This window comes from Petaurus breviceps, unplaced genomic scaffold, assembly GCF_028583685.1.
Source record: "Petaurus breviceps papuanus isolate PSGF00001 unplaced genomic scaffold, PetGlider_PUasm1.0 90804, whole genome shotgun sequence".
In the NCBI taxonomy this organism is placed as follows: Eukaryota; Metazoa; Chordata; class Mammalia; order Diprotodontia; family Petauridae; genus Petaurus; species Petaurus breviceps.
In genome coordinates, this window is record NW_027187348.1 from 11,807,980 (window position 1) to 11,835,319 (window position 27,340).

A 27,340-nucleotide genomic window follows, 5' to 3' on the forward strand; every position below is an offset into this window, starting at 1 on the left:
TACCTCCAAGAATCAGGAATGGTAAATGCTAAAATACATATACTTCTAGTAATGGCAAGTTGAGAGGGGACGAAGGAAATATAAAAAAAAAGAGGAAGGAAAAGACAGTGGGAGAGAAGACCCATGGGTATTGAGGAAAAGGAAAGCACAGATAGAGACAAAAGGATTGAGAGGTTTAGCATCTCCAATATGAACATGTTGGGAATTAAACTGTTCTCACATACTCTGTTCACTTGGGCCATAAGACTGTCATTATGAATCATCAAATATTAGAGTAGGAGGGTCTTTAGAAATAGTTTGGTATAATCCTTTCATTTTTATCACCACTTTTGAAATGATTACCATCTATAATTAAGAAATGACTCTGAATGAAATATCCCTTATCAGCACCAAGATAATGTGACACACTCATGACAGGGATTGTGGGTGAGAAATAGTGTGACCTCTGAGTGTCTCAATGACATCGAGGGGGAAGACTAGAGGTTCCTCATCCTAGGAACAGCCTGAAAATGGAAATAACTGCTGCTGAATTACTTAGTCATTGTCTAGCATAACTGTTTAAGCAGAAGAGAATTTTAATATTCTTAGAATGCTACTTTTTTAAGAGAAGCATTATATATACATTTTCTCACCTGGGAGAGTCAACATTAACTTTTGTATTTTTAGATCTATTTTTATTATTTAATTTATACAAGAGCTTGTAGGAGGTTAAGGGACTTACATAAGTCAAATTTTTTTTTCCTAGCAGGAGGGCTTTCTTTGGAGTAGGATCTTACACTTATGCTACTCAGTGGTGATGAGAGAAAAAACACTCAACCAAAGTAATACACAAATATGTCTACAGGCATTACTATCAGTAACACTTTGATAGAGGTAGGCATTTCTAGTTACTGAAAATGTCTCTGGGAGTGGCTAGGTGGCTCAGTGAATAGAGCACTGGCCCTGGAGTCAGGAGGACCTGAGTTCAAATCTGGCCTCAGACACTTAACACAAAAACTAGCCATGTGACCTTGGGCAAGTCACTTAACCCCAACTGCCCTCCAAAAAGCAAAAAAAAAAAAAAAGAAAGAAAAGAAAATGTCTCTGGTTTATTATCTTTTCAAAAGTAAATGTTTTGTTAGAAACTTAAAATTAAGTATGAATACAACTACACACTAACAATTTATATTTGAATTAATTCATTTAACTAAAAAAAAACATCAAATACATTTCATACTTTCTAAAGTCTCTATCAAGATTCTTTTTTTCATGGGGTGGGTAAGTGGCACAGTAAGTAAGAGCACTGGCCCTGGAGTCGGGAGGACCCAGGATCAGTTCTGGCCTCAGATACTTAACACCCACACAAAATAACTGGCTGTGTAATCTTGGGCAAGTTACTTAACCCCAATTGATTTTTTTTAAAAAAAAGATTCTTTTTTCATTTTATTCTCATTCTTTTTTCCTCATACGTTCATGGTTAATATATGTTCTCTTTCTTTTTTTTTTTTAAAGCAATCGGGGTTAAGTAACTTGCTCAAGGTTACACGGCCAGTTATTTCTGGGTGTGGTGCTGAGTATCTGAGCCCGGATTTGATCCAGGTCATCCCGACACTGGAGCCAGTGCTCTTACTCGCTGAGCCACCTGGCCGCCCCTAAGTAGATACTTTTTGATTGGCCAGTGGGTCCAAAAGGTTGTTACATTCTCTGAGCCAGGAGAAGGCTATATAAGCCCTGATGTGAAGCTTTGTTTTGGGGCTCACTTTGAGAAGTGTTCTGTGATTTGATCTAGACTCTGGGAAACTGTTGTTGACAGCCCCCCGTCAGATTGGAAAAACCCAGATGTTGAAACCCAGATGTTGATTGGGTATGGATGTAATGGTTGGACAGTTTGAAATCTGTCTACTTGATCTGTTTCTGTCTTGATAATTCTGTCTGTATATTCTGAAGTTCGGGGTGCTGACCTCTTTCCCCTGAACTAGGTAAACGATACATGTTTGACTGATTAAAGTAAGCTTGTTAACCCATTTTGAGTTGCTTTCCTTTATCAAAGCAGATCCAAGAACCTGTGGTGGCAGACACCCTGGGGACACTGGGGTGCTTGACGCTACAAATATCAGGGCAGTTTTCCTTGAGAATTTCTTGAAGGATGATTTCTAGGGTTTTTTTTTTTATCATGGCTTTTAGGTAGTCCAATAATTTTTAAATTCTCTCTCCTGGATCTATTTTCCAGGTCAGTGGTTTTTCCAATGAAATATTTCACATTGCCTTCTATTTTTTAGTTTGTTTGGATCTGTTTTATATTATCTTGATTTCTCATAAAGCTTCCATTTGCTCCAATCTAATTTTGAAGGAATTATTCTCATCAGTGAGTTTTTGAAATTCCTTTTCCTTCTGGCAAATTTGGCTTTTTAAGGCATTCTTCTCCTCATTGGCTTTTTGGACCTCTTTTGCCATTTGAGTTAGTCTATTTTTTAAGGTGTTATTTTCTTCAGTCAGGTTGTTGACTTTCTTTTCATGATTTTCTTGCATCCTTCTCATTTCTCTTCCCAGTTTTCCCTCCACTTCTCTTACTTGATTTTCAAAATCCTTCTTGAGCTCCTCCATGGCCTGTAACCAATTCATATTTTTTTTTTTAAGCAATCAGGGTTAAGTAACTTGCTCAAGGTTACACGGCCAGTTATTTCTGGGTGTGGTGCTGAGTGTCTGAGCCCGGGATTCGATCTCCAGGTTGTCCCAACACTGGAGCCGGTGCTCTTACTCGCTGAGCCACCTGGCCGCCCCTAAGCAATTGGGGTTAAGTAACTTGCTCAAGGTTACACGGCCAGGTGTTTCTGGGTGGGTGCTAAGCGTCTGGGCCCGGGATTCGATCTCCAGGTCTTCTCAACACTGGAGCCAGTGCTCTTACTCGCTGTGCTACCTGGCCGCCCCAATTCATATTTTTCTTGTAAGCTTTTGATGCAGGAGTTCTGACTTCGTTGTCTTCCTTCCGTTCCATGCTTTGATTCTTTTTGTCCCCAAAAAAAGGATTCTATGGTCTGTTTGTGCTTTCTCTGCTTGATCATATTGCCAGTCAACTATCTGACTTTTGAACTCTTTGCCTCAGTAGAACTCTGCTTCCAGAGAGGAGAACTTTGTCCCAGATAGCTGAGATTTTCACAAATGTTGTCAGATGTCTAAGAAGGGTGTCCTCTCTACAGACACCACACTGGGGACCACTGCCCAAAAAAGTGACCCAGATCCAAGTATGTCAAAGCAAGGGTGATTACCCTCTGAATGATTGCTTGGTCCCCCTATGATCTGTAGGCCAGGGGCTCCTGAGGCAGCCACGTGGCAGATGCTATAGCTGCCAAACCTCCACCACCTTTCACCCCGGGGGCAGAGATTGGACCATGCCCTTCCTTTCTAACAGAGTTCCTTTTACTTTCTTTTTGGCATTTATGGGTTGAAAAGTCTGGAAACTGCCACAGCTGCTGGTGATTCACTCTCCTGAAGTCTACTCTGGCTGCCACTGCCACCCCGGGACCAAAACCGTGTGACTTACGTGGGATTGTGCTTGGCTCCCAGCACGCTGAGATGGACCCTTTCTGTGGGCTGGCCAGGCTGCCTTCAGTGGGGTATTTGTTTCTCTCTGTCACTGTGTGGGTTCTGTAGCTCTAAAATTTGTTTAGAGTCATATTTTATAGGTATTTGAGGTGGTTGTGGGGGGTCACAGAATTTCCTCCTTCTACTCTGCCATCTTTGCTCCTCCCAGAAAGCTTTTTTCTTGAAATGAAATGAAAAGCCTGAGAGAATTTCTGAGTAACTAATAATCAGTTTATCTGTTAGGTTAGCAAATAATTAATAAATTGATGGTCATTGGTCTCTCTTGGCAACCAAAGCCACCTAATGGAGATACTGAATGTCTTAATATACTTTTAGAAAAGGGGTGAAAATCAACCTTGATTTTTGAACAATTAATGAGGGGGTAGACTTTCAAATGAGGAGGTGGGCTGAAAGCCTTCAGCTCCTGCAGCTAAAAATGTGGCTTGATCATAAGACTCAACCACCTCCAGCAATTTGGACAAAGGAAATCATATCTACCCAGACCACTCTGGTTGGTTTTCTCCTTTGTGAACTGAGTTACCTTAAATTCCAATGGGGGTGGGGGGTGCAGTGCAAGAGCATAGATTTAATGCTTTAGGGGTGGAATTCATCTAGGTAAGATTCTATTTATGCCCTAAACAGAAGTAAGGTCTTCTAGTAGGGTGGGGGCCTGACCAAGATTGAAAAGCATGTACCTTGACAATTAAGCCAATATCATCTGTCAGCCTTGTCCTTCAGAGACTTAATGAATGACCTATAGGAGCTAGTCCTTGAATGAGGAAATAGAAGAAAAAGGCTTAATTCTAATTTAATAATTGGTTATTAATATAATAGAAAAACAATCACTTCTCTAATTCTAATGTGATAATGGCCTAGTTCAAGGGTGGGGAACCTGTGGCCTCAAGGCCACATGTGGACCTTTAGGTCCTCAAGTATGCCCTTTGACTGAATCCAAACTGCACAGAACAAATGCCTTTAATAAAAGGATTTGTTCTGTAAAACTTGAACTCAGTGAAAAGGGAAGAACTAGAGGGCCACTTGTGGCCTCAAGGTAGCAGGTTTCCCACCCCGGCCTAGGAATTTGAAAGAAAACCTTGACAAGCATTCTTCCTTTAACACATTAGCATAATAAGATTAACTAATTGTCATCTTGATAGAGATTGACCTTGGGGTTAATTTAAGGATAAGATAGATGTTATTATTGTTGTTGTTGAGTTAATTCAGTCATGTCCAACTGTGACCCCATTTGGGGTTTTCTTAACAAAGATATTGGAGTGGTTTGCCATTTCCTTCTCCAGTTCATTTGACAGATGAGGAAACTGGGGTAAACAGGGTTGAGTGACTTGCCCAGGGTCACACAGTTAGTGTCTGAGGACAGATTTGATCTCAGGTCTTCCGGACCTCAGACCTACCTAACACTCTACCCACTGTGCCACCTAACTGCGCAGAAGATGGATATTAGCCTTTTTTTTTTTTGAGAGGGAAAGAGGGTATGATGAGAGGCATAGCAGCAGGAAGTTAATGGAAGTTGCCAAACAGAGGTAATAGCTAAAGAGAGGAGGCTTAAACAGGGTACCACAATACAGACTGCTTTGAGTCCAAAAGAAGATTTTTATGAATTGGTACAGAAGACCCTTGCTTGGATGTGGTGTCTAAGGTCCTAGGCTGAGATGAATTTCTGGGTCCTGGGAGCTTGATAGTCATGGAGGGCTGTGACTCATGGTAGAGTAGGTGGAACTTCCCACATGAGGCAGCAGTTGAAGGCATGGCTGTCCATGGTTCATAAACTTGGAATCATCCTCAATCCTTCCTTCTTCCTCATACCATGATTAATCAAGTGTCAAGTTTTATTGATTCTACTACCACACCATCTTTTTCATCTATTCCATTCACTTCTCTCACACAGCTTGTATCCTGGTTCAGGACTTCATCACCATTATCCGAACTAGCTTGCTTGCCACTCTCTTCCCCACCCGTGTCCATGCTGGCTAGAGTAACCTGGGATAAATGTTCCTCCTTCCAGTGAGTCTCTAGGTTCCTCACTTCCCTCAGGCTGGAGAAGCCCTATGAGCTGGGAGTTCCTCTTTCTCACTGAGTTGGCATTTTGTCCCACTGCTGAAATAGTCATGTAACCGTGACCCACCTGTGCCAACCTCCTCCTTCAGTGGGAGAGGCCTGCTGAAGCTCTGGGATCTGAGAATTCTCTGTCTCCCAAATAGAGAACAAACTGGTAACTTTAGCTTAGAGTCAGTCTGAATCCTAGCACAAACTATTGAAGAAAGAGAAAAGGTGGAGGGGGTAAGGTGGGAGGAAAGAAGTTTGTAATCCTTCCCAGCATTGGAGCTTCTGCTAAACCCCTGATGGAATCCAAGGTGAAAGTGGGAGGATGATAGGGGACTGCAGAAGGGATGAGGTGGGGAGTGGAGGAAAGAAAATGGTTGGGAATTACCATCTGTTTTGACACTGTCACATGAAAATGAGGCATTGAGAAGGAGGGGAGACCTGGCAAGAGACATTGCTTCCCCAAACTGTATCTCCTAACATTCCCCAGCTTTAATCTCCATAGAAAGAAACTGAAGGAGTCTGAATACAGATTGAAACATCCTTTTTTTTTTTACCTTTTTGTTTTTCTTGTTTTATTTTTCTTTTTTGGTCTGTTTTCTTTCATACTGACTAATATGGAAATATGCTTTGCATGACTGCACATGTATAACCCATATCAAATTGCTTGCCTTCCCAATGAGGAGAAAAGGGAGGAAGAGAGAGAAAGAGAGAATTTGGAACTAACTCAAATTTTTTTTAAAAATGAATGTTAAAATTGTTGTTATGTGTAATTGGGAAAAAATAAAATATTAAAAAATATATTTCCTAGCTCTAGAAGTAAGGAAGTTTTTTTATATGTAATCTGAATGGGATTCTTCTAGAACAAAGATGACAGGAAGTGTAGGGGACACAGAAAGAAAACAATTAGTGGCCAAGAAAAGTTCCCACCGTTTTATATGGTAATTTCTGTGTAATTATTTTTAGTATATTTTACAATATTTATATACTTTTTTTCTTTTCAAGAAAACTCATGTTAAGAATGCAATCTATATAGGAACCAACAAAGTATTTAAAACATAGAGTTAGATAGCATATTCCAACATTACTTCTCTCTGAGATTAGCTCCAGTTTATCCTGAATATAGATAGGTAGATAGATAAGTAGATAGATAGATAAATGGATGGATGGATGGATGGATGGATGGATGGATGGATGGATGGATGGATGGATGGATGGATGGATGGATAGTTTGTACATGGTTATTTGCATGTTGTCTCTACCTATAGAATGTGAGCTCCTTGAAGTCAGGAATTATGTTTTTTCCTTTCTTTATATCTCTAGTCCTTAACACAGTGCTTGTTATATTGTGGGCACTTAGCAAACACTAGTTGACTTGATTGAGCTCCGACAGAAACACCTTTAGCTCCTGTTAGAGAAAGAGAACTCTTGAGGCTTTTCCCCCTCCTTTTAGAAGAAAGGAAAAGAAAGTTCTACCTTCACAGAAAGGGCTTTTGGTATTGCCTGGTCAAAAGAAAGCTATGTAGACAAGTAATGGGAAGCTACACTTAGGGCCCTGCTGGGAACAAGGTTGAGGCAGGATGCTCCAGAAGGAGACATAACAGTGTCTTGACAACACCAGTCAGGAATGGGAACCACAAAAGGAGCAGTGGGAGGACAACTGAGAGCAGCCCCCTAAGCCATCTGCTAGGATCTCCACCAGGAGGGGGAACCTCATGTTTGGGATTCTAAGGGACTCCATAAAGAAAAGACATCATTTTAACTGCCCAGCTCTATTTCCCGTTCCTTTAGCCAGATATGGCCATTTCTAACCTCAGCTATGACTACAGAGCTTTACACTTATCAAGGAGACATTTTCTAATTACCGCTGTATCTCAGGAGGTGGCTCCAAAGAGAGGAAGCCCAGGGACCGGTAACAGACAAAAGCTTGATAACCATGAACCCAGAGGAGAAACGCAGCAGCATTCAGCAGAGTGGCACGGAATAGAGAGAGCACACTCAGCGTTGATTATGATGAGGCCAGTAGAGATCCCTCAGTCAGGGCTGCCCATAGGCATCCAGCAGAGTCTAACAGAGCAGGGTGATTACATCTCCAGAGACATCAGCACTGCAAGGAGCAGATCTCTTACACAAGCTATTATCTAGTCATGCTTCAGTTTTTACTTGTATGGTTGATTTTTAAAAATCCAAATGCAGGACTTATTGTTTATTTTTGTTAGACATTATCTGATTAGATTTAGCCCATGATTTTACCTAGTTTTGATATTCATGTTTTCTGTCACATTAGGCATTCCTGCTACTTTATGTCATCTGGAAATTTGATCAATTGGTTGCTTGTTGATCTTCATTTTCCGAGACCAAAATGACATCACTGTACTGCACATTTGATCAGTGTTGGTACATTGGGAGTGGTAGTGGTAGGGAGGGGTCATGTGCATAGGACCATGAGCCAAGAGAAGTGAGAAAATTCCTTAGTGTCTTGAGGGACCCCTTTGTGCCATCAGCGTCCATGACACAAGGGTGAGACCCCTATCATTACCTATAGCTATGTAATTTAGTTCTTCACTTCATTTGAAATAGGAATAGACTTTTATAAGTAGTTATTATTTCCATCCAGAGCCTAAAATTTTACCTCATTTGACTGAAAGTAAATAATTGGTGGAAGATGGAATTAGCTTAACTGCTATAAAATTGAGAGTTTGGCAAGTTCTGTATGTCAGGACAGACTGTGGCTTGAAGAGCACATATTTGAGACAGGATAAGAAGGGTTGCTCATTTTTCCATTTTGTCTAAATATAATTGGTACCAATAGAGTCTAGACTCTCAGGATACTGCTAATGGGCTCCAGGAAAAACCAGAAATGAGTAACAGAGGATTTTTTAAAAAAGCTATTTGGTTCCATTTCAGAGCTGATAATTGGTAAAGAAAACTAAGAAAGGGAATCATTTGCTCAATTATGTGTCAAAGCCAAAAGAATCCAAAGAAATATCCTTCTGTTGTTACTGGTTTTCCTCTATGGCAAACTACCCTGCTTTGTCACAGAATAATACACACATGTGAATTTAGCTAATAGTTTACAAATCGTGCTTGGTTCCTTTTTCCAGGGACTTTAAGAACTTTTGAAATAGTTAGAGAATATAGTTGGTGATGTAGTGATGTGATTCATGGATTAGGTAAAGTATGGCATGGAAATTTGTTCATGCCTAATTTAGCTATTAGCCAACTAAGAGTCATTTCCTTGTCCCTTTCTACAATGAAGACCTTGGAAGACATAACAGTATTAAAACCTGGTAAATTAATATTTACTTCTATTTGAACAGTTGCAGAATCATAGAGAGAAGTGAAAGCACCTTCATAAGGTAGCTACTCCATCCTATAGCCAAAGAAGGGTTCAGCAGGTAGATTTTGACTAGAAACAAAACTCAGCCTTTCCAAAAAAAAAAAAAAAGAATGTGGCATCTGGCACCAGGGTCTCAGTCTGCAATGTGCTGTGGGATCAGTGGGAGAATAGACAGCTGGTTGCTCCTCCTCTGAAGTGGGTGGTCTGGCATTATGGAATCCTCCAGTAAAATGAGGGGGCTGAACCAGATGATCTCCAAGCATTTCTAGTACTAACATTTTAAGATTCTATAATTCTATTCTAAGGTTCCAGACTATTCCAAAAACCTTTCATCCTAGGAGATCCCAGTCCTCAGGGAGGCCCAAAATATGGTCTGCCAAGATTCCTCCAGACCAGGGCTAACCCCAAAGTATGCAACACTGAGTTTGATAATGTAATCTTGTACCAAACCAGATCTCTCTGTAACCAGCACTTAAACTCCTAAATCAGGGGTTCTTAACCTGTTTTTGCATCATGGATCCCTTTGGCAGTCTGATGAACTGGTATGAACCCCACTCAGAATAATATTTTTAAATGTATAGAAGAAAACACATGGGATCATAAGTGAAATCAATTGAAATACAGTTATCAAATTTTTTTTAAAAGTTCTCAGATGCAGGTCAAGAACTCATGTCCTATTAAGAAGAAACCTTTACATAGCTGACTAGGAAGCTGGTAGTAGAGTTGTTCAACTGTCTGATTGACAGCTAAAACAAATATATCTTTTATACCCCAATGAATCCACAATCACATCAATGTAGGCATTCCTTCCAGTGCAAATTGCTACCTAACCATGCCTTCTCAATCTGTGAGATCTTAGACCTGAGAGTTCACTGTTTTAGGGAACTATCAAATCAAGAAATTCACTTTACCTATGCTGGTTGGCACATTCTCTGAATGTTACAATCTTAGAGAGGCCCTGGAGCACTGAGAAATTAAGTGTCTCATAGCTAGTAGGTGTAGGAGTAGAATTTGAACTCAGATCTTGCTGGCTCTAAAGCCAGTTCACTATCCTGCATGCCATAGTGTCTCACTATTGCCCACATATTCTCAAAAATCCTCTGAATCAGATTCCCTGGATGTTTTAGGGGCCTTTCTTTAGATCAATGGTGTGTCTGTTTTGTATCTGAGACCCCTTTGGCAAGTGGGTAAAGTCTACAGAACCCTTCTCAGAATAATGTTCTTAAATCCCCACAATTGGGTAGGAATAAAAGGAAAGCAAATATATTGAAATCCAGTTCTCAGAATATTTTTAAAACAAGTTCATAGACCCCAGATTAAAAACCCTGCTCTAGATCTTTTTAATTTTATTTGCTAAAATAAAGTAGCACATAAAGATTTACTTGCTAATGATGATGTACTCTCTATCAGAAGGATAGAGTGCATCCAAATTGGGGAAGAGGCAGTCTTCAAGTATAGCTTTATGTATGTACGTAAAGTCAAGTCAAGAATCATTTATTAAGTGCTTATTTTGTAGCTAGCACTGGGCTAAAAGAAAGGCCCTCAAGAAGCTCAAAATCTCATGGGAAGAGGAAGCAAATAAGCTTGCTCATTAGTCAGCCACTGGGATAAGTGCTTAACTCATTTAATCCTTATAACAACTCTATGAAGGAGGTGTGATTATTATCCCCATTTTACAATTGAGGAAAAGAGGCAGAACCTCGACTATGTACCTGTGGGGTGGACAGCTCCCTCTCATGGGGGAGAGGACATGCAAACAATTATATACAAAAGAAATACAAACAGGATAAATTAAAGATGATCTCAGTAGAATGGCACTAGCATTAAGGAGGGCCAGTAAATGTGTTTTTCATAAGGTAGAATTTTAGCTGAAACTTATTTTTTAAAAAACATGAAGATTTTTGGCCAGTGAAAGTGAATGGAGTTGGGAGACAGAGCATCTTTAGGGAGGAGGCCAGAGGTATTTATAGCAGAAGGGTCTATATTAACTTTGTAGTCTATGGCCCAGAATTCCCTAAACTCTGGCTTTACATCACCTGGGTCTAATCTTGAAGGCCCCTGAAATAATTTCCTTCATTTGTTTGCCCCCACCTAGAGTTTCCTCTAGGAACTAGAATAAAGCCCATGTCTAGGTTTCTGCTTAGGTGGGTGAAAGGGTTCCAGATCCTATCCAAGCAGTCAAAGTAACAATGAATACTGGATGCAGGACAGCCTTTATTTCACCCACATGCACAATGCAATAAACACTAAGGGCTCCCAGGAGCCCATAAACATATTTAGGTGTTCCTGCTTCCCTTTTCACTGAGGAAGTGACCCTTCCCCAAGGGATCTATGCAGTATTCCATGTTAATAACAATGTCTTGTGTTATGGACTGCCCCTTCCCTCCCCCACCTCTTTACTCCCTCCCCTGCTCCTTGGAAGGGAAACAAAAACAAGATTGCTAGAGGAACAGGTAGTCTTTTCTTCACTTGAGGAATCTACATAGGTCCCTAGCTACATGGTACTTCCTATATTAAAGGTCTGTATTCCTTCTTGGAAGTAAATGCACTTGAAGTTGCTGGAGAGGCAATCCCCTTTTCCATCAGACTTATATCTGAATCAAAGTCTAGGGTTTTTGCTTCTCCATATTATGGATGAGTCCCTTGCTGCTCCTCCAACACTGGGGATCATATGTGTGATCTTTTTCTCCCCAGAAAGCTGGTGCTGCCAAGGAACTCCCTTAACTTTCTATAGGTAGATAAAATTAAAGTTCCAAAGGCCCTCCTTTCCCAAATCTTCCACCCTATAACCTCAAATTGATCAGGAAACTTTAGTATTCTATACTTTGTCCCATTTAAACTTAATTTTTTGTCTCTAGGCCCCACCCCAAAGCCTTGAAAACACATTGTTGTGGACAGAATAGAATTCCACATTTAAAAGTACTCCCAGCTCAAGTCACAAAAGAACTTTTAATGAACAATTCTAAAACATCATGAGTAACTTTGCAGCAATTTACTAGGACCTACCTCTATACCTTCTTTTGGAGGTTACTTCTCTACAGGCCCCATTCTGTGGGTCCATTATTACCTCCAATAGTTGCTATCACCAGTCTTACTTCATTGACAGAGCTCTGTCTCCTTTGCCCAATGTGGTCCTCTGTCCCAGGGTTTTTCTTTCTTTCAGGGGTGCTGCCTTCCTCTGCCTTCTTAGGTGATGGGGATACATATGGTCTGATCCAATCACTCCTTCCAGAGGTTTACAATTCTCTAGGAAGGAACATGGGAGTCCAACCCTTGGAAACACTCTCTGAACTTTAGAGCATTACACAGATCTCCTCTGACCCCCATTATTTAGTATGTAGCTCTTTTCAGCTGGACTCTTGTGTTTTCACCAATGAAGTCCTAATTCACAAGTCATTTGCTATTTGGTCATTATGTCTGGTTTTCAGTAGTCACTGCTATTTTCTTTTTTTTTTTTTTTTAAAGCAATTGGGGTTAAGTAACTTGCTCAAGGCTATATGGCCAGGTGTTTCTGGGTGGGTGCTAAGTGTCTGAGCCTGGATTCGATCCCAGGTCCTCCTGACACTGGAGCCGGTGCTCTTACTCACTGTGCTACCTGGCTACCCCAGTCACTGCTATTTTCATGAAGAGTGCGGTTGTGCTATCTTTCTCGAAGATTAACACATCCTTTTTCCCTCCAAAATTTCTCTCCTGAATTCACTCCTATTCTGCTATTGATGGAGATATTATAGGATCACAGATTCTAACTCTATACAAAGAATAGCCCCCTGTTTGGCTAGGTAAGAATTGAGACAGGTACCATCTCCAGTCATCCCGATCTCTATAGCCAAGGGACCCAGATGGCTATGGAGGAGAAAGTGAGGCTGGTGACCTTGCACAGCCCTCCCTCACTTAAATCCAATTCACTTGCAAGTCATGGTCCTCCAGCAACAACAACAAGAATTGAAACAAGAGACAGCCTGATTTACCATCACAAAAATATCATTCTGGCAGGAGAAGACCCTCAAAGTTTCTGGACCAAACAGAAAACAATTGCTATTTACACTCATTTTAATCAAGGACAAAAGACAAACAAACAATGCCTTGTTTGGCAGAAGATGAGGTGCCCTTCCCTGAAAACCTGTATCCTAGCTCTCTGGGATTTTCCAGACAACTTCTATTGGCCATAGATTACTCCATAAGGTACATATACTTATCACTTCCTCAGGGGGTAAGGGGCACAGTGGCACCCTGGCAGGGAAATTCCTCATAAACTTTTTTGGCCCTCCCTTCATACCAGAGAAGCAGTCTGATTTTTTTCTTTTTTCTTTTATGGGGCATTTACAGTAATTTATTGTAAAATTTGGGTTGGTATTATACAATACTAGGCATACATTTTATGCATTTTCGAGTTTCTAACTTTTTCTTTGTCGTCTGCTAACTTTCGTGTGTCATCTCTGGCTTCCACAAAACTCCCCTGAAATCCCCATTTAATTTCTTATGCCAATAGAGAAAGTCATGATGTGGAAGAAATAACTGTATTCTGGGTAGCAGAAACAAACAACTCTCAAGAGCTATGAGTTACTTTTAGAAGGTGAGCAAAGGAAACAGGTGAGATCCAAAGACACTCTTCTACTAGGTGCCATTTGCTATAGGTAATAATAATAATAATTAATAATAACTAGCATGTATATAGTACCTTAGGGTTTGCAAAATGCTCTACAACTATCCCATTTTATCCTCGCAACAACTCTGGGAGGTAGGTGCAATTATTATCCCCATTTTACAGAAGAGGAAACTGAGGCAGACAGCAATTAAGTGACTTGCCCAGGGTCACACAACTAATAAGTGTCTGAGGCTGGACTTGAACTCAGGTCTTCCCAACTCTGGGTCTAACACTTTGTCCACTATGACACCTAGTTGCCTTAGGGTAGTATTAGCAGATATAACATGGAGATAGCATCTGGAATGAAGGACCACTAAGCCTACCTTCTGAGTAGGCTTATCATACAAAGAAGATATTATTTTACTCCATCATATTGTAGTCTCTTTAGATGCTGACATTCAAGGCCTCAAGAATTTAGCCATGGACTTTTCTCCAAAAATAAAATATTTGCTTTAAAAAATGACAATTATGAAGTAAATACATAATTTTCTATAAGTTATAAAAACACAATAAGGAGCATAATTTGAAAGTAACAAGTATCTTCTATCTAACTACTTCCCTTATTAATTAATTTCATTTATATTGTTAAAACTCTGTAAAAACTTCTTGTTGTCCTCAATACCTTGTAGACTGTAAATAATAATTTTGTTTCTAACAAAAGATGTTTTAGTTTAAAAAATACTGCTTATTTGAAATATCTTGAAGTATCTTGAAAAGATCATTCTATTTGTTAGGAAAATCATTATAAAATTCCTAGCCTCAGCATATATAAAGTTTTATTTAATTTTAGAAAGGAAGGGAGTGGCTTTCCTTTCATGTGGAAGAAATACCTGTCTTGTCTCTTATTTTTTGCCCAATTCAAATAAAATGTTCTATGGCTCTTAGAGGTGTGTGCTGAGTTCCTAAAGCAAATGGATTTTGTGTGATCATTGAAGTACCTTAAAAATCAGATTCTCAAGGGTCTTTTTGTCATGGATAAAAATGGAATCATTACTTTATTTTTTTAACTCCCCTTGCTAACGTCAGTGACACCCACCCACAGCTAGTCCACTAGAGATATAAGTACAGACGACTCTGCTTGCAGATCACAGGAAGGATAACACAGTGTGACCAGACAAAGCCAAACTCTCTGGTAAGCTTTATTTTAATTCTACATGTGTGTGGTTTTTCTTTCTGTCCTATGGGAGAAAACAATTTGGGATTCTTGTGAGTGATGTTGTTGGCTTCCCAAATCTATATGCATCCTATACATTTGTGCTCCTTGGATTTTTCAGACTCCATGGTCTGCAGGGAGAAATATCATGATCTGTGCAGGATTTATTGATTTAAAAGAACAATTTTGGGAGAGGGCTTGTAGCAGAGAAAGGACAATAAAGGCACAGTCAGGTTTTCTGTATTTTCCTAATTCCTATCATTTCATGGATTACTTCAAACTAAACATCTGGATGTTTATTCTTCTTTTGTAGGTGAAAAGTTCTCCAGGGGCTAATGCTCTCTCTCTCTCCCTTTTTTCCTCCTTCCTTTTCTCTTGTACTCCTATTTTCCTTCTTCTTACCCTTCCCTGGTAATTCCTGTCTTTTCCTCTTCCCAACTCTGTAACCTCATTCTTTCTCCCATCCTTCCTTTCTTACATTCTATGCATCTCTTCAGCATGTCCCGGGGAATGCTTCTGCTGCCTCTGTGCATAGCACTTATGCCAATAAGGCTGGGTCAGGGAGCCCCACTGAAAGAAGAGGAGAAATGGAAACCACTAGACAATCCCAGAAACAGAGATCTGGTAAGACAATCTCATTGGGACTGAAAGGAGTTACAGGCACTGTTCACCTCTGTATACACTGCATTATGAATTCTAGTTAAGAGTAGTGGTGATGATATGTGTCAAGTAACCACTGAGGTGATGAGGTTGTTCCACTAGGTTCTAGATAGTTTTGCTCTTGGTGGATGATTTTTCTGTGTCTCTAATGGTCACTTTCAATGTGGTTTTTTTTTTCTTTCTTGAGTGAAGATGATCACATAAATGCAGCTGATGTACTGGATATATAATCTCAATTTCTAATACAAACACAAAATCAAGACCAGAATAGGCAATTGCTTCCCAGATTAGATTTTCCTAATGATGAAGAGAAGTTTGCATAAGCCCAATGCTTCAGAGATGCAATGGAAAATTTGAAAACTGGTAGCATATTTTCATTAGTTACCAGGCAATATTTTAAATGTAGAGTCATGTGGGAAATATGGTTACTTTATATAAAAGATCAAATGAGGTCTCACTAAAATGAACAAATACAGAGAATAGAATGGAATTTTAAAAAATCTCTATATGTATATTCCTCTATATTTATATATATGTACATACATATGCACTTTCTAAAGAAAAGGATAAAAATGTAACAATGGAAGATTTTTCTGAATATATTTCATGGGTCTTTTGGGTTTACAAACTAGAGGACATTGAAAAGTCCAAGTCTGAAAAAAGCTCTCACAAATGGTACTGATTTCTACCTTTGTTAGCAGTTGCCACAGAGAAACTCAAAATTTTGATTACTCTGAAGCCCAAGTTAATATCTATTTCAATAATCACAGGTACTGAAAATGAGAATAATTTACTCCAGGATTGTAGTGCCCTTAAAAGACCTGTGTTCTTCAAAGCTCAGCTCAAATGCTAACTCTTAAACGACACCTTTTCTGATTCCCTTAGTCACTTGTTTAACTCCCCATTACCTTGCAGTCATTTTAGACGTATTTGTATATATTTCTATATGTACGTGTCCTCTCCTCCAATACAGTATGAGCTCCTTAAGGTAGGGGCTGTTTCATTTTTGTCTTTGTAGTCTCACATCTGACGCAGTGCTTTGCATATAGTAGTTTCTTAATGAATGTTTATTACTTGAATGACCTCCATATTTCTGCCACTTGCATCTCAGAATCATGGAACTATAAGGGAGTTCAGAGGGCCCCTAGGCCAAACTGTAGTAGGTATCATGTGTGGGGGTTAGGATATACACAAAAATGGAAGGAAGGGATGCGATAGAGAGTAAAAAGTTAAAAAATTATATACTGTGTATTGTATTTTTGTTCTTTGGCTTGCTCCTTTTTAAGCACTAAATAGGTTTCAGGAACAGAGAAAAAGAGGCGGAGAAAACACTTGCTGAGGTGTATACTTGCCACATTTTATTTATTTATTTATTTATTCATTTTTTTTTTTTACTTGACACATTTTTGAAAGTGTTAATTGTTTATCCAGTTTTTCAGAACCCTCCAGGCATATTTTTTGAGAAGAGGCCTTGATCTTGAGAAGTTTCCAAAAACTTTCTACATAAACAACGAGAAACCTTGGCCTTCCTCTTTCCGCTCAGATCCCATGACCTCTGCATTTACAGATTATGAGGAGCAGAAAAACTCCTTTTCCAGTGACTTCAGAGGCTGAAACTCTGCCCAGGTAAAAATGATCATTTTTTTCCCAATCCCAGTAGGCACATGAAGATCCATTATATAAAAGAGATATTGATAATAGTTGTGTTATCTTTTTCTCCATAGAAGAACAAGTTGACATTGTTAATTATCATCATTATCTTTAAGACCTAATCTAGTTCTACTGGAGTAAGATTATTTACAGTCCAGTTTAAAAATGTAAGAGATTTACTGATTGTAATATTTTAATGCTTGTATGTTTGTGTAGAAATGTATTAAAATAATAGTATGATGACTGTAAACAGCATTCTTAAGTATGATGAAATATATCAGGTCTTAGGGAAGGGGTATGCTTTTTGTGTGTCTTGGACCCTTTTGACAGTATGGTGAAGTCTATGGACCTAATCTCAAAATAATAATTTTAAATGCATAAAACAAAATACATAGAAGCACGGAGGAAACAAATTATACTGAAATGCAGTAGTCAAAATATTTTTTTAAATGCAATTTCACAGACTTCAGGTTAAGAACCCTTAAGAAGACTTTTTTTAGAGCTGCTTTTTTTTGAGGAGTGGGGCACACATTTAATAAAACAGAAAAAATAAAGAAATAATCAAATACTAAAATAATTTACTAACACTTTGCTGAAATTGATGGATACTTCAGAATAATGTTTTTTAACCCCAAAAATGAAATACATAGGATTTCAAAGAGAACTAATAATACTGAAATAAAGTTAGCAAAAATTTTTTTCTGAAAAAACAAGTTCATAGGCCCCAAGACATTCATAAAATGAAATACATAGGATAACAAAAGGAACTAATTATACTAAAATACAGTTAGCAAATTAAAAAACAAACAAGTTCATAGGCCAAAAGAAGACTTAGAGCTAACTTTTTTTGAGGAGTGTGTCACACACTTACTTTAGTAATGTAGAAAAACATAATTAAAAGGAATAAATAAAATTGAGTGCTAGGACCATTTGATTGAACCAGTACCAAGGAGAAGACAAAAGATTTAAGGAAACTCCTTTTGCCAAATATCTGACTTGGTCTTGGGTTTGAACTTTCTCATTTGTGGAAAAGTATAGGATTTTTGTTATAAAAATAGTCTGGGATCTTAACAGCAACTAAAAAATTATACCTATTATTCTTTTTTAAGGTGAGACTGACATACACTAAGAGCTCCTCATTATATGTTATGTGACACTCCTGAATGAATAAATGTATTCTGTAAAAAAGCCATAATAAACATAGTATAACACTGCTGTGCTTAGTGGGGAAAAGCAAAGACCAATATAAACTAATAGGTTAAAAAATCTATCAGATTTTTATTGCATAAAGTTGTTTTCTCAGGGAATATGATTTGATTTTGTAATATGCTATATCATAAAAGGCATGATGGCATGGTAGATGTGGAACACTGGCCTTAGAGTTATAAAGACTTGTGTTCGGGTCAGATGTTTTTATACGTACTAACTATATGACTACAGACCAGTCACAAGACCTCTCAGTGCCCCAGGCAACTCTATGAAACTATAGATTGTGGATAAGCTGCTGATCTGTAGGAATGGAGTCAGTTTGCACACAAGGATTTCCCTGACTGCTGAGATTACAGGTCTTGAACAACAACAATAAAATACTTTAATATATTATGATGATCATAATAGATCATAACATGACATTTTTCTTATATATGGCTAAAATTAATTAGGTCAATTGTTCTTATGGGTGGTTAATTAATTAAATTGGTTAATTTTCCTATAAATGGTTAATTTAATTAAACTTTAAAAAAAAAGTTTGCATTTGAGATGTGAGTACCAACCTTTTACTACTCTATAGTTATCCCATTGCTTCAACATTCTGACCCCAGCTGTGACTTCCCAAAAGGCAGGTATGGTACATAACAGCACATTGATATCAATCTGTCAGTAAATCAACAATTTTCCAAATCAAATCATTGAGGATTTTTTAAATGCCAACTGTGGGCCAAGCACTTCACTGAGAATAAAAAAGACAAAATTGTGCCTGTCCTCAAGGAGTTCACAATCTAACAGAGGGGATAACTCACAAATAATTATGTACAAAGATATATACAGGAAAAACTGGAGATGATCTCAGAGGCAAAGTACTAGAGAGGAATGGTAAAAGCTCCTTGCAAATTAAGAGACTTGAGTTGAGACTTACTTAATAACATTGCAAAAAGGCACCAAGGTAGGAAAAAAGGTGATCATGAAAGGACTTCAATAGTGATTGAAATTGCCCTCCATACTTCCAAACAGACTGAGGAAACAGACCATGTCACACTTCATGATAATTGTAATAACTGACATTTATAATTATCTTTAAACTTAACAGAACATTTTTTATGTTTGACTTCGTTGAGCTTCCCAACAATACTATGAGTATCATTATCCCCATTTTATAGATAAGGAAATTGGGACTGAGAGGTTAAGTAACTTACTTGCTCACGGTCACACATCCAGAAGTAGGATTTGAACCTATGCCTTCATGATTCCAGGTCCAGTCCTCTAATCACGATGCCACACATCTCAAGGAGATGTTTTCACTCACCTAATATAAGTACCAGTTTTATATGCTATAAAACTATGAATGAAGGCACTTGAACACAGAATTTTGAAATGAAAAATAAACTGAAGTGAAATCTTAAATCTGTAGTAAGACTTTTGAAATGCACAGTCTTTTTCACACTACTAGTGAGATACATGTGTGGAATGAGGTGTACATAGTCAGATATGTTTATTGGACCTGTCTGTTCTTATTGGGAAATCTTTTTGTTAGTGGCAGAAGGTTATTGGGGAAGGACAATAATATATAGGCATTTTTAAAAGTTTCAAAAATCACTTAAGGTAAAGCTCCTATCCAGTAAGAAGTTGAATTTATCAAGTTGTGTTCTTTGATTGAAGGGCCCTGCACATTGTCTGATGCTGAATAGATATTTTATGGGGCGGAAGAGCTATCACTTATACCTTTTATAAAGTTTCTCTTCCACATGAATTTTCTGACATTGAATAAGTTGTGTCCAGGAATGGTAGGCCTTCCCATAATGGAAACTGAGAAAAATCATGGTAGCCTAACCTGGCATTTCCCCTCCAGTAGACCCTAAGGCATTTTTTGCTCCACTTTTAGCTTGATTGATATTTTGTTTTTATATTAGAAACATTTACGTATTAGAAACATTTTTTTCTTGCTTCATAAAAGGTTTCTTGTAACAAAGCAAAACTAATTATACAGTGAGTATGCTTTTGTGGAATTACTAAGGAGTCTTTCTAGGAGTTTATTTTGTGATATCAACTTATCTGTGCTAGGAAATCAAGAATTGAAAAACGAATAATTTTTTTTAAAGGACATTCAACTGTTTTTATTTATGTTAATGAAAAATGTATGATAGGTCCTCCTTTTATGATGTGTTTTTTTTTTCTTTCAGATGGCTATTTTTAATCTTCTCAGTAGAAAAAGAAATGAATAGCAGATATGGCTAACTTTTCCTACTTCTGGTCCCTGCACCTGCTCTTATCTCACTCTTTATAATGGTTTTTATTCCACCACTGTACATGGAGTAATCATGTGGTTATATCTGACACACCTGTACACTTACTGAATGTGGTTTTGGAGAACCATATAGCTAGATGAGAAAGCTAAGGATTCTCTAAGACTCTAATTGGCAGAGCAGTTAGTCCCCTGTCTTGGCCCCTGGAAGGTTCCCACACTGAAGAAATCACAGCCCCAGTTTAAAAAAACCCAAGATATAGCTGTGGAGAATGGTGGGGTTTTGTTGTTGTTGATGTTGTTGTTTTCTGTGACTATATGTACACCAAAAAGTCCAAAAAAACATAAACTCCTAAAATATTTTTGATCAGGAAGAAACACGTTATCTTTTGTGTTTATTGCCTCATACGTTCACAAATCTAAAGAGATTTTACTGTGCTGTCATTCAACCTTCCAATATGGAATTTTAAGTCTCGTTGATGTTAAACTTGAATCAGTGTGATAAGGATTATACACATGACACACTTTTAAGTTTAAACTCCACTTCTTACACTTTCTCTATTATTTTCTCAAGTCTAGACAATAAACACAACAAGTCAATTGGTAGTGATTTGCAGTGTTTGCAGAGTTATGAGGTTTAAATGTTCACAATGAATATTTAGCAATTGACTCTCATAAGCCAGTTTAAATTGTCTCTAGCATACTCATCATTGATTTTGATTACTGCTCTGAAAAGATGACACATTCTTTCTACATAATATGACTCAAAAATAACCCATATTCTGGGGTGGCCAGATGGAGCTACGGATAGCACACTAGCCCTGAAATCAGGAGGACCTGAATTCAAATTTGATTGTAGACACTGGCTGGGTGACCTGGGGCAAGTCACTTCAACCCAATTACCTCAAAAAAACAAACCCAAAAACCCAACCCAAAACATATTTACACGATATAATAAAGATCCATAAACCCCCTAAAATACAAATTGAATAAATTTAAAAGTAAAGAAAAACCAATGGGAAATCATTAAAGTTTTTCTCACTATTATATAATGGCTCTTGCATTTAAAGTTTTTCCCACTATTATATTATGACTTTTGCATTTATATATGTCATATATTAGATATTATATGTCATACCTATATCAAGCATGTCAGATACCTTATAAGTTTGCTTCTTCCCCAGATAGCACACAGCGTTTGCAAGATTAGATGTAGGAGGTCAGAACCTTGGTAGAAGTTTTTCCTTTCCTTCTACTTAATCCTGATCCCTGGATTATACCCTCAGCCTGAATACTTACTTCTCATTTTCATGTGATTAAATGTCATATTTATGATACAAAGTAATTTTTAATAGCACCATCATTTTCTCCAAGATTTCTCTCCTTTCCTTTCTCCTCCCCATTCTCAAAGGGATATGGAGTAATGTACAAGTGTTTGCTTGCATCACCAAGTCAGTGACTGAATTAAAACTAATATGGAAACTGGTATCACTACTGTACTTTTTAGTTATAGTGTTTTTGTGGATAGTTAACATTCAGTATCAGTAATAAAGAAGTTAGTGAAGAAAAAACTTTGTCACTGTTTCTTTCTTTGAACCAAGTGATTATAATATGTTTTCACCCCATGCAGTTATCGAAAACAACTTCTAAATCCTTTGAATTATCTTTTTTTTCCCTTTAACAATCTAGGTAAGACTTTTAGAACATTAGAACCATTTAGAACACTAGAACATTTTAGAATATTAGAACAAAAGAATGAGAGACATGAAAAGAAGCTTAGACATTCCAAACCCCTAATTTTACAGATGCAGAAACAGGCACAGTGAGGTTAAGTGGCTTGCCCAAGGAACATAATAGAAAGTAGCAATGCTAATACTAGAATTTCTGTCTCATGACTCTTAAGACCAGTGCTTTTCCTAGTATGTCATGAGAAACCAGTAGGTGCTATATTATTACCTATCAAAACATCATAATCTTGTTAATTTCTTCCATAAGGAGGCGTTATAAGAAACTATAATGGCATGCATCTATAATGGGCAGTGTTTTTGTCAAAACAGTTCAACAAATATTTATGAAGGCCCTGTGGTGAAAAGACTGAGGTTAACAAAAACAAAGATAAAATCCTGTCTCCAAGGAGCTTATATTCTACTAGGGAGATATACCAGGTACACAGATACATAATTTTAAGATAATAAGGAGGACAAAAGAAAGATCAGGGGAAAAAAAATGCTTTGTGAAAATTTGAAGGAGAGAGTACTAACAATGGGAATGATCTGGGAAGGCTCTTCATAGAAGAAATGGGCCCTAATCTAGTCCTTGAAGGAAGATAAGGATTTCTGAAATGCAGGATGAGGGGGAAATGCATTCCACCAAATAGGATGCCTTGTATAGAGATGCACAGAACTGGACAGATTCATGGAAACCTAGGGAGACTTGTCTAAATGGAGGCAGAGAGAAATGAGTAGAACCAGGAGAGCAATTTATGTAATAACAATGTTATAAAGATTTAAGAACTCTGCTCAACACAATTACCAACCACAGTTCCAGAGGACCCATGGTGAAACATGCTTACCAACCTCCAGAAGGAAAAGTCAAGAAGCAGGGTGCAGATTGCGAGATATTTTTTGGACATGGTCACTGTGGGAATTTATTTTGCCTGACTATACATATGTGTATAAAGGGTTTTTGTTTTCTTTCTCTTTCAGCAGGGAAGAGGGGTGGAAGGGAGATAAAATGGATTTTTGTTCATTGGAAAAAAAGAAAAGAAAACAAGAAAAAGAAAAGCAATAAATAATATATGGGGATAGGGGATGATAGGTCAAGTGCAGTGAACAAACAGCAGACTGTCCCATAGGGATTGTGAAGGAAAATAGTGTGAGATTGCTCTGGAAAGATAGATTTGAGGCACACAGTTGAAGATCTAAAGTGTCAGAATAAGGAAACTGAGGCAGACAAAGGTTAAGTGACTTGTCCAGGGTCACGGAGCTAGTAAGTACTTGAGGCCACATTTGAATTCAGATCTTTCATCATGCTATCTATTCCACAGGAAAATCCCTAAAGAAAGGAGTACACATGAAGAGAGGAAATCTCAGAATAGAGACCTGGGGGACACCTATACCTAGCAAATGGAAGATTAATGATTATTCATAAAGTCATAAGTTTTACTCACAAAATAGAATCTCTGAAAACTAGAAGAGACCAAACAGAAATCAATGAGTAAGCAAGAGCAAGCAGGCAAATAAGAGGACAACCAGGTGAAAGGAATGACAGCCAAGCAATGGGAATTATCTAGGATGTTCAGCTATAAAGGAGTTGATCTTTTAATGGAGTAATCGCAGAAAAGAATGGGATAACAACATATTCCCTTTATGATTATGTTCGTAGCCAGGTGGCACAGTGGATAGAGTACTGGGCTTAGAGTCAACTTGAATTCAGAACCTGCCACAGGCATTCATTGGCTTTGTGATCCATAGCAAATTGCTTAATCTCACATAGTTTCATTTAAAAAAAGAAAACTCTTTTGATTTTCAGGATTTCTATCTTTAATTCGTTAGTTTTCTAGGGTTTTTTTTTTTGCATGTTCAATTCATTAATCTGCTCTTTCTCTCTTTTACTGATAAAAAGTGTTTAGAGATAGAAAATTTTTCATGTGTATTGTTTAGACTGCATCCTCAAAATTTTGGTATATTGTCTCATTGTTGTTATTATCTTTAATGAAGCTGTTGAGTGTTTTCATGATTTGTTCTTTAACTTATTTTTCCAGATGAAGTCATATTTAGTCTCTAATTAATTTTTGCTTCAAAAGTCCTTTATTGAATATAATAGCCTTTTATTGTACTTTGTCTGTAAAAGATGTATTTAATATTTCTGCTTTTCTCCATTTCTTGTAGAAAATGTAATACCATATCTGCTGCAAGCAGGAACTCAAAAGAAAAAAATGGATTTTTTTACAGACTACTTAAATGCCAGAAGAGATGTAGGAAGGGATAAAAAATGAAGGTCAAGGAAAGATTTGGAAGGAGAATTAGTAGCTTACAAGAGAAAGTCATACATTTTACTCATGAAATGGAATCCCTGAAAGCTACAACAGGCCAAAGAGAAATCAATGAGTAAGCAAGACAACAAGAACTAGTAGAAAAAAACCCAAAGGATTTTTTGGGGGGTCTTTTTTTTGGAGGGGGGAAGACAGGGCAATTGGGGTTAAGTGACTTGCCCAAGGTCACACAGTTAGCAATTGTTAAGTGTCTGAGGTCAAATCTGAACTCAGGTCCTCCTGACTCCATGGTCCATGTTCTATTCAGTGTGCCACCTAGCTGCCCCAACCCAAAAGATTTTTAAAAAATAAAAGACAATGTAAGAGATCTGGAAGAGAGAGGTAATTTAAGATTCATTGGACTAGCTGAAAAGTATGATTTTTTTTTAAAAGCCAGATCAATATGTTTCAAGAAGACAAAGGGAAAATATCCCAGATCTATTAGAAACAGGGCAAAATAAAGATAGAATGTACCAGTCACCTCTTGAAAGGAAAAAATCACTTTTCAGAAGGAAAATTTCCAGAAATATCAGAGCTATCCAGAACTCCCAAAGAAAAAACACTGAAAGCATCCAATAAGCAGGAATACAAGTCCCAAGAAATGTGGGCTCACACAAGACACGGTAGCTTTTACTAAAATTCAGAGAAAATTTCTTGTAATACTGTCTTCTAAAAGACAAAAGAAAGAAGCTTACAACCAAGAATATCTTATTCTGCAAAGCTGAATATAAACCAACAGTGGACAAAAGGAGATCCTTAATAGAATAGAAAACTTTAAAATATTTCTTATGAAAAGACCATATCTGAGTAGAAACTCTGAAATGCAAACCTAACAGTCCAGAGAAACCTAAAAAAGTAAATTTATTTGAACAGTTGAAAGGAGCTGCATGATGGTGTGAGGGATAATTTGCAGTGAAGTTTCCCCATTCTGAAAAATCAAATCTAGAGTGGCTTCAGCATCCACTAGGCCTAAATTTAGAAGTCACCTGACCTTGCAGGAATCTGGGACTTAGAGCAATGGAGACCCTCTCCAGTGCCACCTCAGCACAAGATATGCCAAATAAGGACGGAAGTGCTTTCTCAAATGTACATTGGGTGATCTATTGCTGCGCTTAGATTGTACAACTAACTTCCAGCCAATGGAAGAAAAGGGTCAGGGGGGGATAGGGGAGGATTCCATGTTAGGGCTTTATAACCTCACCATTTCCTTTTGTAAATTGCTTCTACTCCCTGATCATTTTTCAGGAGGGGTGGCCCTTTCTCAAGATCGTAAATAAACCATTCTTTTCTGCTTCCTACCTTGAGAAAACCTCTGAGTATTATTTGGGTAAGGATTTCTGTTGCACACAATTTTTGGGGTGCACACAATGGTGTAGTGCTAACATTCTGATGGGGGAGAAGAAACAAGGGGCTTTCAGGGTATTAAGGGAGTTAGAAGTGAAAAACAGAGGTTCTGGAGTAGACTGTCTCTCCTCTGCCGGTTTGAAGATGGGGAAAAGAAGAGAGATAAAAAGAGGAATACCTTAGGATAAAAGGAAAGGGGAAAAAGAGGGAGAACTTATTATTTCTCATAATTGGGATGCATGAGAAGAAAATACAAACATGGAGGAAGTGGTGGAGGAAGAGGGCATGAGATGAATCTCACTTTTATCTGAAATGGAAAAAGGAGGATTGCCCATGCACATGTAAACAGTTTGGTGTAGGAATACAATCCAGTTCAACAAGGAAACAAATGGAGATGGGGATGTAGTTGAGGGAGGATATTATAAGCAAAGCCAACTTCATGATCCTGAAGAGGAGATTAAAGGGAGTGGAAAGTGAGATGAAAACGGAAAAAAAAACCAACCTACACTCTAAGGGGATGCCTTAAATTGCCTCTTAGAAAATGAGGGAATGGGTGAGCAATTACTGTATGAATCTAATGGAGTATTATCGCTTGATAAGAAATGACAAAAAACTATTTCAAAGAATCTTGGGTAGTAAGAGCTGATCCAGAGTGATATGAGAACAATTTAGACAATGGCACCAACATATGAAATAAAAACAACTTTGAAAGACTTCAAAATACAGAAAAAAGATCTATGATGAAATGTGGTACCCACCCCCAGAAAGGGAGGTGACAGACACAAAGTGCAAAGACACATTTTTGGCCACAGTCATTGTGTTGTGTTGTTTTGTCCGACCATATTTATTTTTACAAGCAGGGACTTGTCCAAGTCAGATTGAACCAGGAGGAGAACCAATTCTTAAATTTTCAGTGTGAGCATTTACGTTTAGGAAATAAACAAATGCTACAAATCAGGACTTAATTTATTGTTTGATTATCTCACTTAAGAAAGTGATGAAGAAGATATTAATGAAACAGATTAAAGTTCAAAGTATGTTGTCTGTAGACAAAGTACATCTACATGTCTGTCTGTATGTTGTACATTCTTTCTCCAGGCTGACACCCTTCTTCCCACTCCCACCCAACCAGCTGTTAAACTTTTACCAGCACATCACCGGTTACAAGGGTTTTTCCTCCCCCCCCCCTTTTTTTTTTTCCAGTTACTTGTTTGGGGTAATAGGGTAGAATGGCAGGGAGACTTGAAACTTATTTTTAAATGCAAGAGAGAATAAAAGTTTAGGATGATACACAGACAAGCAGGGTGGTTTGAAAGTAATGTAATTTATTATATGCTTTGTTAAAGTAAATGCTGGGAAAAGGAGATTCTCAGTTTCATAAAGAATTCTCTTTCTGTGTTTTCTGTGTTGGAAAAATAGCAATATGAAATCTAATT

General features: G+C 37.8%; 1 protein-coding gene across 1 annotated transcript; it reads left to right on the top strand.

Annotated features, from left to right (window-relative positions):
• The first annotated feature begins 14,504 nt into the window (after nt 1-14,504).
• On the top strand, nt 14,505-17,040 carry CUNH2orf66 (chromosome unknown C2orf66 homolog). Its single transcript, XM_069070281.1, has 3 exons — nt 14,505-14,739; nt 15,074-15,384; nt 16,852-17,040. Exons 2-3 carry the CDS (start codon nt 15,244-15,246, stop codon nt 17,032-17,034), a joined length of 324 nt encoding a protein of 107 aa, XP_068926382.1. The 5' UTR covers nt 14,505-14,739; nt 15,074-15,243; the 3' UTR covers nt 17,035-17,040.
• Nucleotides 17,041-27,340: the final 10,300 nt, after the last annotated feature.

Bases quoted from the DNA above. Each gene is read 5' to 3' on its own strand.
- CUNH2orf66 (XM_069070281.1), top strand. From the start codon at position 15,244: ATGCATCTCTTCAGCATGTCCCGGGGAATGCTTCTGCTGCCTCTGTGC. The intron at 15,385-16,851 runs GTAAGACAATCT...TTGTTTATCCAG, and splicing joins ATCCCAGAAACAGAGATCTG to TTTTTCAGAACCCTCCAGGC.